General features: G+C 42.7%; 1 protein-coding gene across 10 annotated transcripts in view; it reads left to right on the top strand.

The window, feature by feature from the left end:
• cdk11b (cyclin dependent kinase 11B) overlaps positions 1 to 9,721 on the top strand; it is a 28,279-nt gene extending 18,558 nt beyond the window's left edge. For all 10 annotated transcript variants that reach the window (XM_083768610.1, XM_083768614.1, XM_083768618.1 and 7 more), the window contains 5 exons: positions 2,123 to 2,230; positions 3,517 to 3,633; positions 4,790 to 4,938; positions 7,580 to 7,769; positions 8,782 to 9,721. In XM_083768610.1, coding sequence (XP_083624736.1) covers positions 2,123 to 2,230; positions 3,517 to 3,633; positions 4,790 to 4,938; positions 7,580 to 7,769; positions 8,782 to 8,874 — 657 coding nt within the window. In that variant the 3' untranslated portion in view covers positions 8,875 to 9,721. The remainder of the gene's footprint in view (positions 1 to 2,122; positions 2,231 to 3,516; positions 3,634 to 4,789; positions 4,939 to 7,579; positions 7,770 to 8,781) is intronic.
• The last annotated feature ends 2,527 nt before the right edge of the window (positions 9,722 to 12,248 follow it).

Below are 12,248 nucleotides of genomic sequence, written 5' to 3' on the forward strand. Positions count from 1 at the left end.
TGATCCTGCGGTCATCAACCGCTGATGTCTTCCGTGGACGTCCGGGCCTTTTTGGGTTGCCGAGCTCACCAGTGCGTTCCTTTTTTTTCAGAATGTACCAAACTGTTGATTTGGCCACTCCTAATGTTTCTGCTATCTCTCTGATGGATTTTTTCTTTTTTCGCCTGTTTCACTTGCATTGAGAGCTCCTTAGACCGCATGTTGTGGATTCTCAGCAAACACTTCCAAATGAAAATGCTACACCTGAAATAAACTCTAGGCCTTTTGCCTGCTTTATTGATGATGAAATAACGAGTAATGGCCCACACCTGCTCATGAGACTGCTTTTTAGTCAATTGTCCAATTACATAAGGTCCCTTGAAATGAGTGGTCTATGTATGAAAATTGTCACAATTCCTAAACCCTTCCTCCAATTTTGCTGTAAATACCCTGAAATTCTACACTTCAATTGCATCTCAATTATTTCATTTCAAATTCAGTGTGGTAGCGTACAGGGCCAAAATTATGAAAATTGTGTCACTGTCCAAATATTTCCGGACCTGACTGTATTTTTGTCCAAAAGTGCCCTCTTACGGGATTCGTGTACTCGACGTAGAATAAAGATTACTTAAAAGTATAAAAGTACCCTATTGGCCTGAATATAAGATGCTTTTTTCCAATGGAAATATCGTACAAAAATGGGGTCGTATTATAATTGGGGACTAGACTATTTGACATTCAATGAGAAATGGTGGTCGTCTTTTTTCTTTTTTTTTTATAACTTTAAAGCATTATTGAAATACTGAGTTTGAAAAATAATAATTAACATTAACAGCTTCTCTTAAATAAACCCCACAAGTATGACATAAAAGAGTAAACACATTGAATTTTCACCCCAAAGAAAAAGGACAAACAAACCTTAAATACAAGATCAGTAAAAGTTGAAAAATAAAAGGCAGACAAAAACAGACAAAACAACAGTACACAACATCCTATATAAAAAAAAATTAGGTACATGATACATCCATAATCCAATACAATACAATCCAAACAATCCAATCACAATATAAGCTACTTTTAAAGGTTTTATGACATTCATTTTCATTTATTTTTCTTTTTCTTTTTTCTTTTAGGTTTTATGACCTCAATTACACCCAAAAAAACTGAACTTTGAACATTCAGTGGATTTTCTGTGGTCTGAAGTTTTCTTTGGGTTTTTTTGGGCCTTTTGAGCTACAATGAAAACAGGCAACACAGTGAAACAGTGACATCTGCTGGCAAATCCCATTGACATATATGGGATTTGCAGTAAGTGATGTCACTTACTGCCGGCAAATCAGAGCACCTGTTTGAGCCAGAAAACCCCAGATCACAGAAAATCTACTGAATGTTAAAAGTTCATGTTTTTTGGGTGCAATTGAGATTAGAAAACCTAAAAAAAAACAAGAACAATTACAAAACCTTTTTTTTAATGTCACAATCCCTTTAAAACAAAAGTCCAGCAGACCTCACTCATCCCCAAGCAGAGACGGATTCAAATTCTGAATGAATTGAAAGAATGGACCCCATATCCTCCCAAACCTATCGGAAGAACCATTCAAGGAGTGTCTAATCTTCTCCAGTTTTACACAGTACAAGGTGTCCCTAACCCAATGAGTGTGAGAAGGGGAAGTGGGCGATTTCCAGTTGGTCAGAATTAGTCTCCTAGCTAACAGAGTGACAAAGGCCAAATGGTGGTCGTCTTTTAATCAATCTTATATTCGGGACAATACGGTATGTACAATTCTGTCCCTAAATTGCAGGATTTAGATGAGGGTATAAGGGCACCACAGACATGAATTGTTCTGGCCAAAACCTTGTTTGCATCTTTGCATGGTTTTGTACAGAACTGTTGACGTCTGTGATTTTTATTCCCGATTCCTCGGAGAGAAAGAATGCACATGACCTCCATTGTAGGACCTCGTTTGTATGAAAGCTAGAGGACAAACGGGTGCACACATGGGCATTATTTCTTACACTATGACATGTCTTAGGGTAATTTTATTTAACGATAACCATACACAGTTCCCCTGTAATGTTGCTGGTTTAGCACACCTGCTTTGGCAGGCATCACATTTTTGCCACCCGTCTTGTCTGGCTGCAGATCGGAGACTTCGGTTTGGCCCGGGAATACGGATCTCCGCTGAAGCCCTACACACCTGTGGTGGTGACGCTGTGGTACCGTTCTCCAGAACTGCTGCTGGGAGCCAAGGTCAGTCACTGTCTCACTGTCTCAACAGAAGAACCAGTTGGTTCACCTGCTGACCAGCAACACATGAAGACGACATCATTATGATTATGTATTTTATGAACAACAAGGTCTCAGGGTTCTGTCCTCACTTTTTAGTGCTCAGCCAATCAAATCATCGCTATGATTCACACAAAGCTGGGCAAGTGGGCATAGCAGGGGCTAGCGCCCCTCTTTCTGGGCCAACCCACAGCCTTCCCTAAACTGTCTGAACAGTGTGTAAACTAACACAAAGTAACAGGCTACCAGACCTCCATCATTAAATGAGTTAAACACGAAATAAGGAACAACGGAACCAAATACACTAAAGGGCTTTTATAGGGAGCGAGCGACACAACGCCTGCATTCCCACTTTGATTCACGAGGGCGCACTGCACACTTCATCTGAATAGAAGCGCTTTAACATGTCGCATAGAAAAAGGCTCAAAACGTTTCAACTCGCCACCAACCATGTCACGGGAGTGTGCCGCTTGTTACACCTCCTGCCAGATTGCCCTTTCGCCTCTTGTTGAAAATGAATTACAAGGCATGTCAAACACTCAACCGTGTCAAAAATAGGAAGGCTGCTTTGTCTGAGAGAGGTCTCCTCCTCCAGAATTAGGACCTGGACAAAAAAATTGCAGAAAATAGCAGATCTACTAGCTCACAATGCGTCTTGAGGCTACACGTTGTGAGCTTGTAGATTCGCTATTTTTTGGGGGGAGCGACACCGTTTTCCCAACAGTCTTAACATTGGTCTGTTCAGGCAGAGGGGAGTCGAGAGAGGGATAAGAACAGTACAAGTGGGAGCACAAACGCTCGCAATGCATCATGTAGTTTCATAGCACCGTAAACACATACACAGCACTATTTGAAGCCAAAATGGGTCCCAATGAAAATATCTCCACGCACAAGATGAAGCGAAAACAAGTCGACGTTTAACGTTCGGTACCTTCACTCACTGTCTCTCAAGACACATGTTGGATCATTTTTCCTCCGACTTAAAACACGCTCCAAAAATACAAAATAAACCCACCCTTTCAGGACGTGCAGTGTGTTTTTTATTTTTAATTTTTTTCCCCCATCAATCCCAAACAGCCACCTTTAGTGGGGCCCAAAGCAAGATAACACTAATCCTGTTTTGCAGTCAAAGCACATCAGCATTCAGACTGCAGACTTGAACATAGACACATGCCTGGCAGGACGTCTGAGCCCCCCCCCCATGCCCCTCTCTTGCTAGAGTGACATGGTGTTTGTTCTTCTCTCCACAGGAGTACTCCACAGCTGTAGACATGTGGTCAGTGGGCTGCATATTTGGCGAGCTGCTCACCCAGAAACCGCTTTTTCCTGGAAAATCCGAAATTGACCAAATTAACAAGATCTTTAAGGTAAGATGCCCTCACTTGCTCCCCTACAAAACGCACAGTGCGGTATTATCATTAACAGCCCGCTTCTGTTTTGGGTTTTTTCCCCCCTTCCTTGGTGAGTGTTTATTCTCTGTACTTCCCCTACGTGCAGTGCTCTTAATTCCCCACTAGGTGGTGGTGAAGTTGATGGATGATTGGTCAACCCACAGACAGTCGCTAAAATGTGTTTAGCAGAATCTCTTCATAGTTTGGCTACGCCAGTGGTGCCCAAAACTTTGTCATGTCAAGGACCCCAAAATGGACACTTAATTAGCCACGCAGACCCCCATTTGAATAGATATGCCAGGGACCTCCATTTGAATAGATATGCCAGGGACCCCCATTTGAATAGATATGCCAGGGACCCCCATAAGAGAAGATATTTACGGCTCTAGCAGAGATTTGTGGATTTGTTCAGGAAATGACTGAAGAAACAAAAAAGGAAATCATTGAATTTAGTTTTTAGTTCATGAAAATGTTTGCATTCTTTTGGAAATGTTTTTTGAAAATGTTTTGAAATAGCAATAATTAAAAACACATTAGACCCACGTTGGGAACCACTGGTTTAGACCTGTAGAATAGAGCACTCGTTCCCAAAGTGGGGTCCGGGGACCCCTAGGGGTCCTTGTGGGAGTTCCAGGGGGTCCTCAGCTAAATGATAGTTTAGGAACCAAATGGACCCCTTATGGGTCTGTAACTCAGAGTGTACACATGAAACCAAATGGACAACACATGTTGCAACGTTTTGAACTTGTAGATGTAGATATATTTTTGGCAAAATGTTCTCCCAAGAGTAAGGAAGGTGGGCTACTACAAGTGGTTAATGTATTTGGCCCTGAATTTGGGATCAGTGACACCTAAGGTCCCAGTGGGGGGAAGCCAGCTGTAAAGCACTGATCCGAATGACTGTGTGGTTGGTTTGGTTTCCATTTATTTTATGCACAATGGTCCAATTGCTAAATGGTGTACGTTACATAATGGTGATGAATTGACCTGCTGAAATACGTATTTGGACTACTGTGGGTCTCTCCTGGTCTGAAAGTTGATGAAATACTTGAAGACAACACAGTGGCGCTCTCTCTGCATGCATGACGGCTCTATAAGTCCGTGTTGACTCGTATGTGTTGACACCATGCAGGATTTGGGGTCGCCCAGTGAGAAGATTTGGCCGGGCTACAACGAGCTCCCCGCTGTGAAGAAGATGACTTTCACAGAGTACCCCTACAACAACCTGCGAAAGCGCTTCGGCGCGCTGCTCTCCGACCAAGGCTTTGACCTCATGAACAAGTAAGGCTGTTTGCTTCGGCACTAAAGTGGTCCGGAGGTGCACGCACCTCCCAGGCTAATTCAACGGGTGCTAAAGTGGTCCGGAGGTGCACGCACATCCCAGGCTAATTCAACGGGTGCTCGAACAGAAAGAAAAAACTGCAAAAGAAAGAAATAGTTTGCACACGTTTTGAAAGCTCCCCAAAAACTTTATGGGAAAAAACCCCACACACGACGTTTCGGCCTCTGTGGCCTTCGTCAGGTATACTGAATTTATTTTGCTGCGGCACTAAAGGCACAACGTCACAGTCCACGCGTAAATTCTGCCGTATATTTTGTCTCGTCTGTCTCCTCTTACCGTAGTTTTCTGGAGAAAAAAAAAACATTTGATGCGCCTGATCAATTCTTCCACACCAGTTCTTCGAGTATGTTGTAGCGGTTTGAAATAGTATTTTTTATTTATTTTGGTTGCACGAGGGTTTGAACTGCATCAGATCCTCCTCCTTATAGAGCGCAAGACCTAAAATAAAACGGGAGCTAAGATAACTGAACAGTCGCGCAACACAACACCGATGTTGATTGAAGAATCAGGTGGAAAACTGACTAAAAGTCATTATGCTTATAAAACAAATGACTGTTTTGGCAGCAAGTTATTTCCACAACAAGATTTTGGCCAAGAATAACTGCTATACCTTGATGTAGTACTAATCTGCTGTCCCAACACATGCCGTCACGCTTTCCAGGTCATTTGAGTGAGCACACATTTGGCAATCTGGCCTAAAACATGACAGAAGTAGCATCCTGGGAATTCATCAAAGTTCAACGTCGTTCCACCTTTGTGGCACATTATGCGAACAAACTCAACCGGGCTGGTGCTCGCACAACTAAGCCATGGGTTTGGGAGGAATTATTTTGCTATAAAACGTTGTTTTTACCCCAAAATATGAATGGGCTCATGTTTGCACCATCATACGGCATATAGCTGGGGGCGCACTTGTAAAGATTTGGCTTTTGGTGACTAGTTTTTAAATTTTGGCGTGGTGTTAGGTATGGGTATAATGTTTTCAAAAAGCTGTGCAAACGTATTGGGAGCGCCACCTAGTGGTCTGTTTGCACAGACTCAAATATTAGACACTTTTAGTGTCACACATATTTGAGTCTGTGCAAACAATAAAAAAATAGCAGATCTACAAGCTCAGAACGTGATGCTTCGCGCCACGTTGTGAACTTGTAGATCGGCTATTTTCCATTTCTTAGATTTTTTTCTTCATGAAATTACTGAAAAAAAATCTTTTTAATTCATGAAAACGTTTGCTTATTTGGGAATGTTTTTTTTTACCCATAAGGACTCTCGGCCCACTGTTTGGGAAATAGTGGTATAAAGTAAGCGTTTTAGCCAGCCTGCGAATGGCAAAACCACAAACATTCCATTATCTCACAGCTGAGAGTGGTGCCACAACACATCCTCTCGTGTGCCTCGAGGCGTGTCGCACTTTAGCGGAGGTCTGGCACTCGTCCAACTCAGTGAGACTTTACAGCGATCATAAGAGCCAGAGTCAGCCAACTCAGTACGGTGACCTTGGGACCGAAGTCAAGTCGTGGGAGGTCAGTGGCTTTTGAGAGCGATTTCAGACTCCAAGCTCTTCAAACAAAGCACAGCCGTGCAGATTGGCGGACAGACGTTGCAGAGCTGCTTGGAATATCACACCCTTGTGTGCAGGAGAATGTTTTAAAGACTAGCCCATAGAAATTGAGAATTATAGAACGGACGATTCGTAGCATTGGAAAAGGAAGTAATCCATCCACGGAGGCCTCCAACACATTTGTTCGATTCAGAGTTGTTCTGCACTTCATCTAGGTCCCTGTCCGAAGTAGGTCGCTTTGACCCATTTTTAAGTCATAAGAACTGTGTTCCAATCCAAAAAGAAAGAGAAAAACCATACATACAGTCCAATGATTCTGTCTCATTTAGGTTATTTAGTTATATATGACACGTCTGTGTTTGGAGAAAATGTAATTCTTTCAGCGTGGTACCCACTTTTTTCAGACCAGGATTAGTGCATAGTCTTCTTGAATTGCAAATAAATTAGAGCAATAAGTTACAAGAGGCTGTGATTTACCGTGGTGGATCTTAACGGCTAAAAGGCGCAGCAAGCCTGATGTGGCGTGGAAGGCGTCCGACTGTTTTTGCCGTACAATAATCATGGTAAACCATGAGCTCTTGTGACTTATTGCTTTTCTTAACAGTTACCAAATACGGAGAGATGAAAATCATAGACATGTCCCAATTAAAACAGTTTTTAATAACAATTTCACCACAACAATAACTTGAATATAGTCCCCACGACTGCGAACACAAACCAGCTGTGCAAAAGAATGGCCTGTACCTAAACAAAATCACGAACGGTAATACATCCATTTTCATATAAATTACATGGGTCAGTCAAGGCTGAAACCTTTCCCAAATGTTGACTGACGTCACAGGCTAGACGTCACAGGCTAGCCACATGAAGATCCCAGTTGAAGCCACGGAGTTCCCGTGTGGATCTGGTGAGGATTAGTGTAGAAGACGAGTCCTTGTTATTATTCTACATCGGCGGTCCATCAGCGTGTTGTCCAGACCTCTCCTGACCCGTCGGCCTGCCTGTTTGTTTTTCCTCAGGTTCCTCACCTATTGTCCCAGTAAGAGGATTCTGTCGGACGAGGCGCTGAAGCACGAGTACTTCCGCGAGACCCCGCTGCCCATCGACCCTTCCATGTTCCCCACCTGGCCGGCCAAGAGCGAGCAGCAGAGGGTGAAGAGAGGCACCAGTCCTCGCCCGCCCGAGGGAGGCCTGGGCTACAGTCAGCTGGTAAGGACATTAGCCCATTTAGACCGGAGGACCTGATCCTACAAATGTCTTCTAAATCAGTTTTCTGAAAAACGTATGAGTGGTGGTGCACTGGTGCTCAGACATTTTCATGTCAAGGACCCACAGGATTATCTGTAAATTGGCCGCCGACTCCCATCTGTAAATATGTTGTTCCAGGGACCCCCCAGAAACAGATATTTGAAAAAACGTATATATTCAGAGATTTACACACGTTTTCACAAATAGCATATCTACAATCTCTGAGCTAATCTATGAGCTTGTAGATCTGCTATTTTCCAACAGCTAAAGTTTAAAATAATGGTTAAAGTGGTTAAAAGCTACGAGGTGACACAGACGCGTCCTCAGGTCCAAATGGGTTAAGGCTGCATTCTCTCTCCATTACATAGATCCAGCCGTCTGTCTGTCTGTCTGTGTGCTAAAGAGATTACAGACCCTACAGCCTTCTGCTTTGTATGTCTGCTTACTTCCTGCTTGTGTTTTCCATGATAGGTAATGCTTTCAGCACCATTTGTAATGCAGTCTCGGAGTTAACCCATTTTGGACTGATGTCCATTAAAAGAAAAGAGTCTTCTAAATCCTAACAGTTTTCTGAAAAGCCTACGTATGTTTCTATGCCAGTGGTGCTCAACCTTTTTCATGTCAAGGACCCCCAGAATGAGGTGTATTTGGCCGCAGACCCCCATCTGAAAATATGTTGTTTCAGGAACCTCCCAGGAGCAAAGATCTACAAGCTCGTAGCTCGGCACAGAGTCTGCAGGTCTGCTATTTTTCAACAGCTAAAGCATAACATAATGCTCCAAACACCAAAAGGGGTTCCTGTCCAGAATGGGTTAAATGAGCACTGATTTTATTTTACTGTGTAGTTCTTGTCAACTTGTACCAATGTTTTTGCATCCAATCCGTTATACAGGTGCCACTGCTATTGTGAACTTATACTTGTTACAGTATGTAATTTTCTTTTTGTTTTGTTTTTTCCCCCTGTGTCATTTAGGGCGACGATGACCTCAAAGACACAGGCTTCCATCTGACCAGCAGCAACCAGGGAGCTTCGGCCGTGGGCCCGGGCTTCAGTCTCAAATTCTGAGGGGACCGCGCTGGCTGGATCGCTCAGTGGTCTGCATGGCTGTAGTATGGCACCTTCATCCAAAAAGCGCTTTTCAATATGCGAACCAGCCTAGATGGACAGTTAAGGAATCATGAGAGGTGAACTTCTGCTGGGAATTTGACTCATTCAGTTCTGTTGAACATTGTCCTCATTCAGTTCTGTTGGAAGGCGAACTTGGTTCCTGTTAGGAGGAGGTTGGACTCATTCAGTTCTGTTTGGAACTTGGACTCACTCAGTTCTGTTTGGAACTAGGACTCTTTCAGTTCTGTTTGGAACTTTGACTCACTCAGTTCTGTTTGGAACTTGGACTCATTCTTTTGGAACGGCACCATGATGTCCTGGGGGTGAATGATGATGACAAATCTTAACTAAAATGGTCAAGACTGTTTGCCACACACAACAGGGTTGGGTTGGCTAAGACCTTGTTAGAATTTCCAGAAATCTTCTTTGTTTTCCTCACCCCCCGTCCCACTCGATGGCTGATTTTTTTTTTTCCAACTGCAACAGTGTCTTTTGAAAGCCATTTCACAAAATGTGACAATGTCTAGCTCTTCTGGAGGTGCAGCAAGCATATGTCCTTGTGTCTGTCTGTACTTTAGCTCTTTTGATTTCTTCTTGTATTAAGTTTTCTCTTTTTTTCATGTGCTCTCTGAAAGAGGACCAGATTTTAAACGGCTGGTATTTCCTGACTGCAGAGGCTACTGTATAAGGACACAGCGTTGGCTCTGTTTTCCATCCGTCTCACTGTAAGATTTACCTTAACGGCTGTCAGCTTGCACGCTGACGGAGGACGTTGTTTTTGCTAGAAATAAAGTTTGAAATGTTATTTTGTCTGCCATCTCCCCACACCCCCCCCCCGTATTTATAAACTCTTGTCTGAGCTATGCAAACACACTCCTACGCTGCCAGAGTGCAAAAAAAGAGAAAAACGCCATGCCAATACCCCCCCCTCCCTACACACACACACACACACACACACAAAAAGACGGCCTTGAACCCAATTCACTATAGCAGCCATCCAAAAGTGATGTCATTCTTTGCACTGCACACTTTGTCTCAGTACTTTGTTCTTTCGGGGAGAAAGAGCTGCCTTTGTTGTTAAAGTGGCTCTGCGACTTCAGAATTAAACCAATAAATTCTTTTCGATTTTGAACCGGAGAAAAATAAACAGCGAGGCTCATTCCTGCAAAGACGGCTTGGCTGCTCAGACTGGAACACACACACACACACACACATGCGCGTGCGCACGCACGTGAGCGCGCAGCAAAAGTCCCTCGTCTCCGGATTACTCCACACCAATGCAAAATGGAAATGTGCATTAATCACTTTTATCTATGGGTCCCCCAGAAGCCCTGCTGTGGATTACTGCACCTGATGTGGTGAATAACCCTTTTAGACCTGAGGACCATTCTACAAATGCCTTCTAAATCCTGACAGTTTTCTGAAAAACTTGTTTCTGTGTCAGTCGTCGTCAAACATTTTCATGTCAAGGACCCCCAAAAATATGTATTTGGCCGCCGACCCCCATCTGATAATATGTTGTTCCAGGGACACCCCAGAAGCAAAGATTTGAGTTAAAAACGTTCGCTCTGAAAGAATGTATTCAAACATTTGGGCCAAAAATATCAGACCTACAAGCTCGTAGCCCGCGCTATGAGCTTGTAGATTTGCTATTTCTCAATAGCTAAAGTATAACTTAATGCTCAAAACACCCAAAAGGGGTCCCTTCCCGTCCAGAATGGGATAAGTCTGGAAAGAGAGCTGGTAGTGGAACAGACGGAGGTCTCTAGAGGCGGACGCTGCCTGCTGGCCTCACTCGGAGCAGGCTAGTAAAGTAAGCTAGACTTGTCTGAGGTGTTCCATATGTGGATGAAGGTCCAAACAGTTCCACCGGAGTGTAGACAACATTGCTTATTCTGGCCCAAGTGCTTTGGTTTGGTCCGTTTGTTGTAAATTCTTCAAATGGCATGCTGCAGCAGAAGGATCTTTTGTACGGCTTTTTGCACAGTCCTTCTGTGCTTGTTTCAGATTGTCTTGTCGGGGTGCCGTGGCGCACGTCAATTCTAAATGCCAGTTCACAAATGCTTACTGAAATGTCAGTAAATATGAGCACTACTGAGTACTTTCCAGTTTTGTTTTCACAGAAAAACGTTTTTGTCACTTAACTTTTATTTGTGCATGACATGTATGAAAATGCATTTACAGGACAACAAATAATGCACAAAGGTGTGTGTGTGTGTGTGTGTGTGTGTTCTGTTCTCACTGAGGTATGATGTTCACAGATAAACAGACAGCTAACAGTTGGCTCGAAGAGACGGTCGGAGGCAGTGTAACGTTTGAAGGGTTTTTTACTTCTCCAAAAGCAATCAAGCCAAAATTGTAAAACTGAAACATAAAGAAAGCACTAATTAAATGCCTATTTATATAATCCAATGAAATAATAAACAACATGAAAAACATACAATGTCTACAAGCATTAAGTGTATTTCACTGTAACTCATGTTTTAAGTGACATGAAATGACTGTACTGTAGGCTATAATGTAAATGGCTTGTAGATAAATGTAAATAGTTTTAACCCATTTTTTATAACACATTACTGAAATATGAATTGGAGTTGTGAACTAATTATGAATTATGAACTGAACCAAGAAATTACAGCATGAGGAATAGCTGTATCATAAAATCATGAATTGCTGTAACCATATATGAAATCACAAAAAGTCAGAAAGGCTCACAAATGCTGAATAAAGCTAATGAAATTGACCAAGCAGCGATATCGTCACTGTATATCAAATCAATGCACTGAAACTACTACTACTAGCATTAGCTTAGCAACAACCTACCCAAACAAACCCAACTTGCAAAGAATAAATTAAGATAAACCAAAAGGCTACAAAATCGCCAAACATGTCAGAAAAGGTTGCAATCATGTTACTTACAGACGATTCTTTCAAGACATGAACACAAAGTTAGGTTAGGAATAGAGCAGCAGTTGCAAAGACCGCAGGGTCTGACGTTTAGCTTCAGAATGGACAGTTTGCATTGAAATACACATTTAACCAACGTCCACCAGAGGGCACAAAAACGCAAAAAATAGAGGCACAGTTCTGAACGGAACATGACACTCCCCGTCTGGTATTGTTATAAATACCACTAACTAAACAATAAAATCAAGTGAAACAATTCTATTCTTATCTCAAAGATTGGGGAGATCACTTTGGGTCCAGTCCCTTGGCTGTCATAAGGAGAACTATCTCAGAGACAGGCCGCAGAAAAGTCTTAGCTGACCCCGATTTTGTGACTTTGAGTTCGATCTTCCTGACTTTTCCATCCGTGTCAGGAAATGTCTTTG

The sequence above is a fragment of the Protomyctophum parallelum genome (assembly GCF_964188405.1).
Source record: "Protomyctophum parallelum genome assembly, chromosome: 7".
Classification (NCBI taxonomy): domain Eukaryota; kingdom Metazoa; phylum Chordata; class Actinopteri; order Myctophiformes; family Myctophidae; genus Protomyctophum; species Protomyctophum parallelum.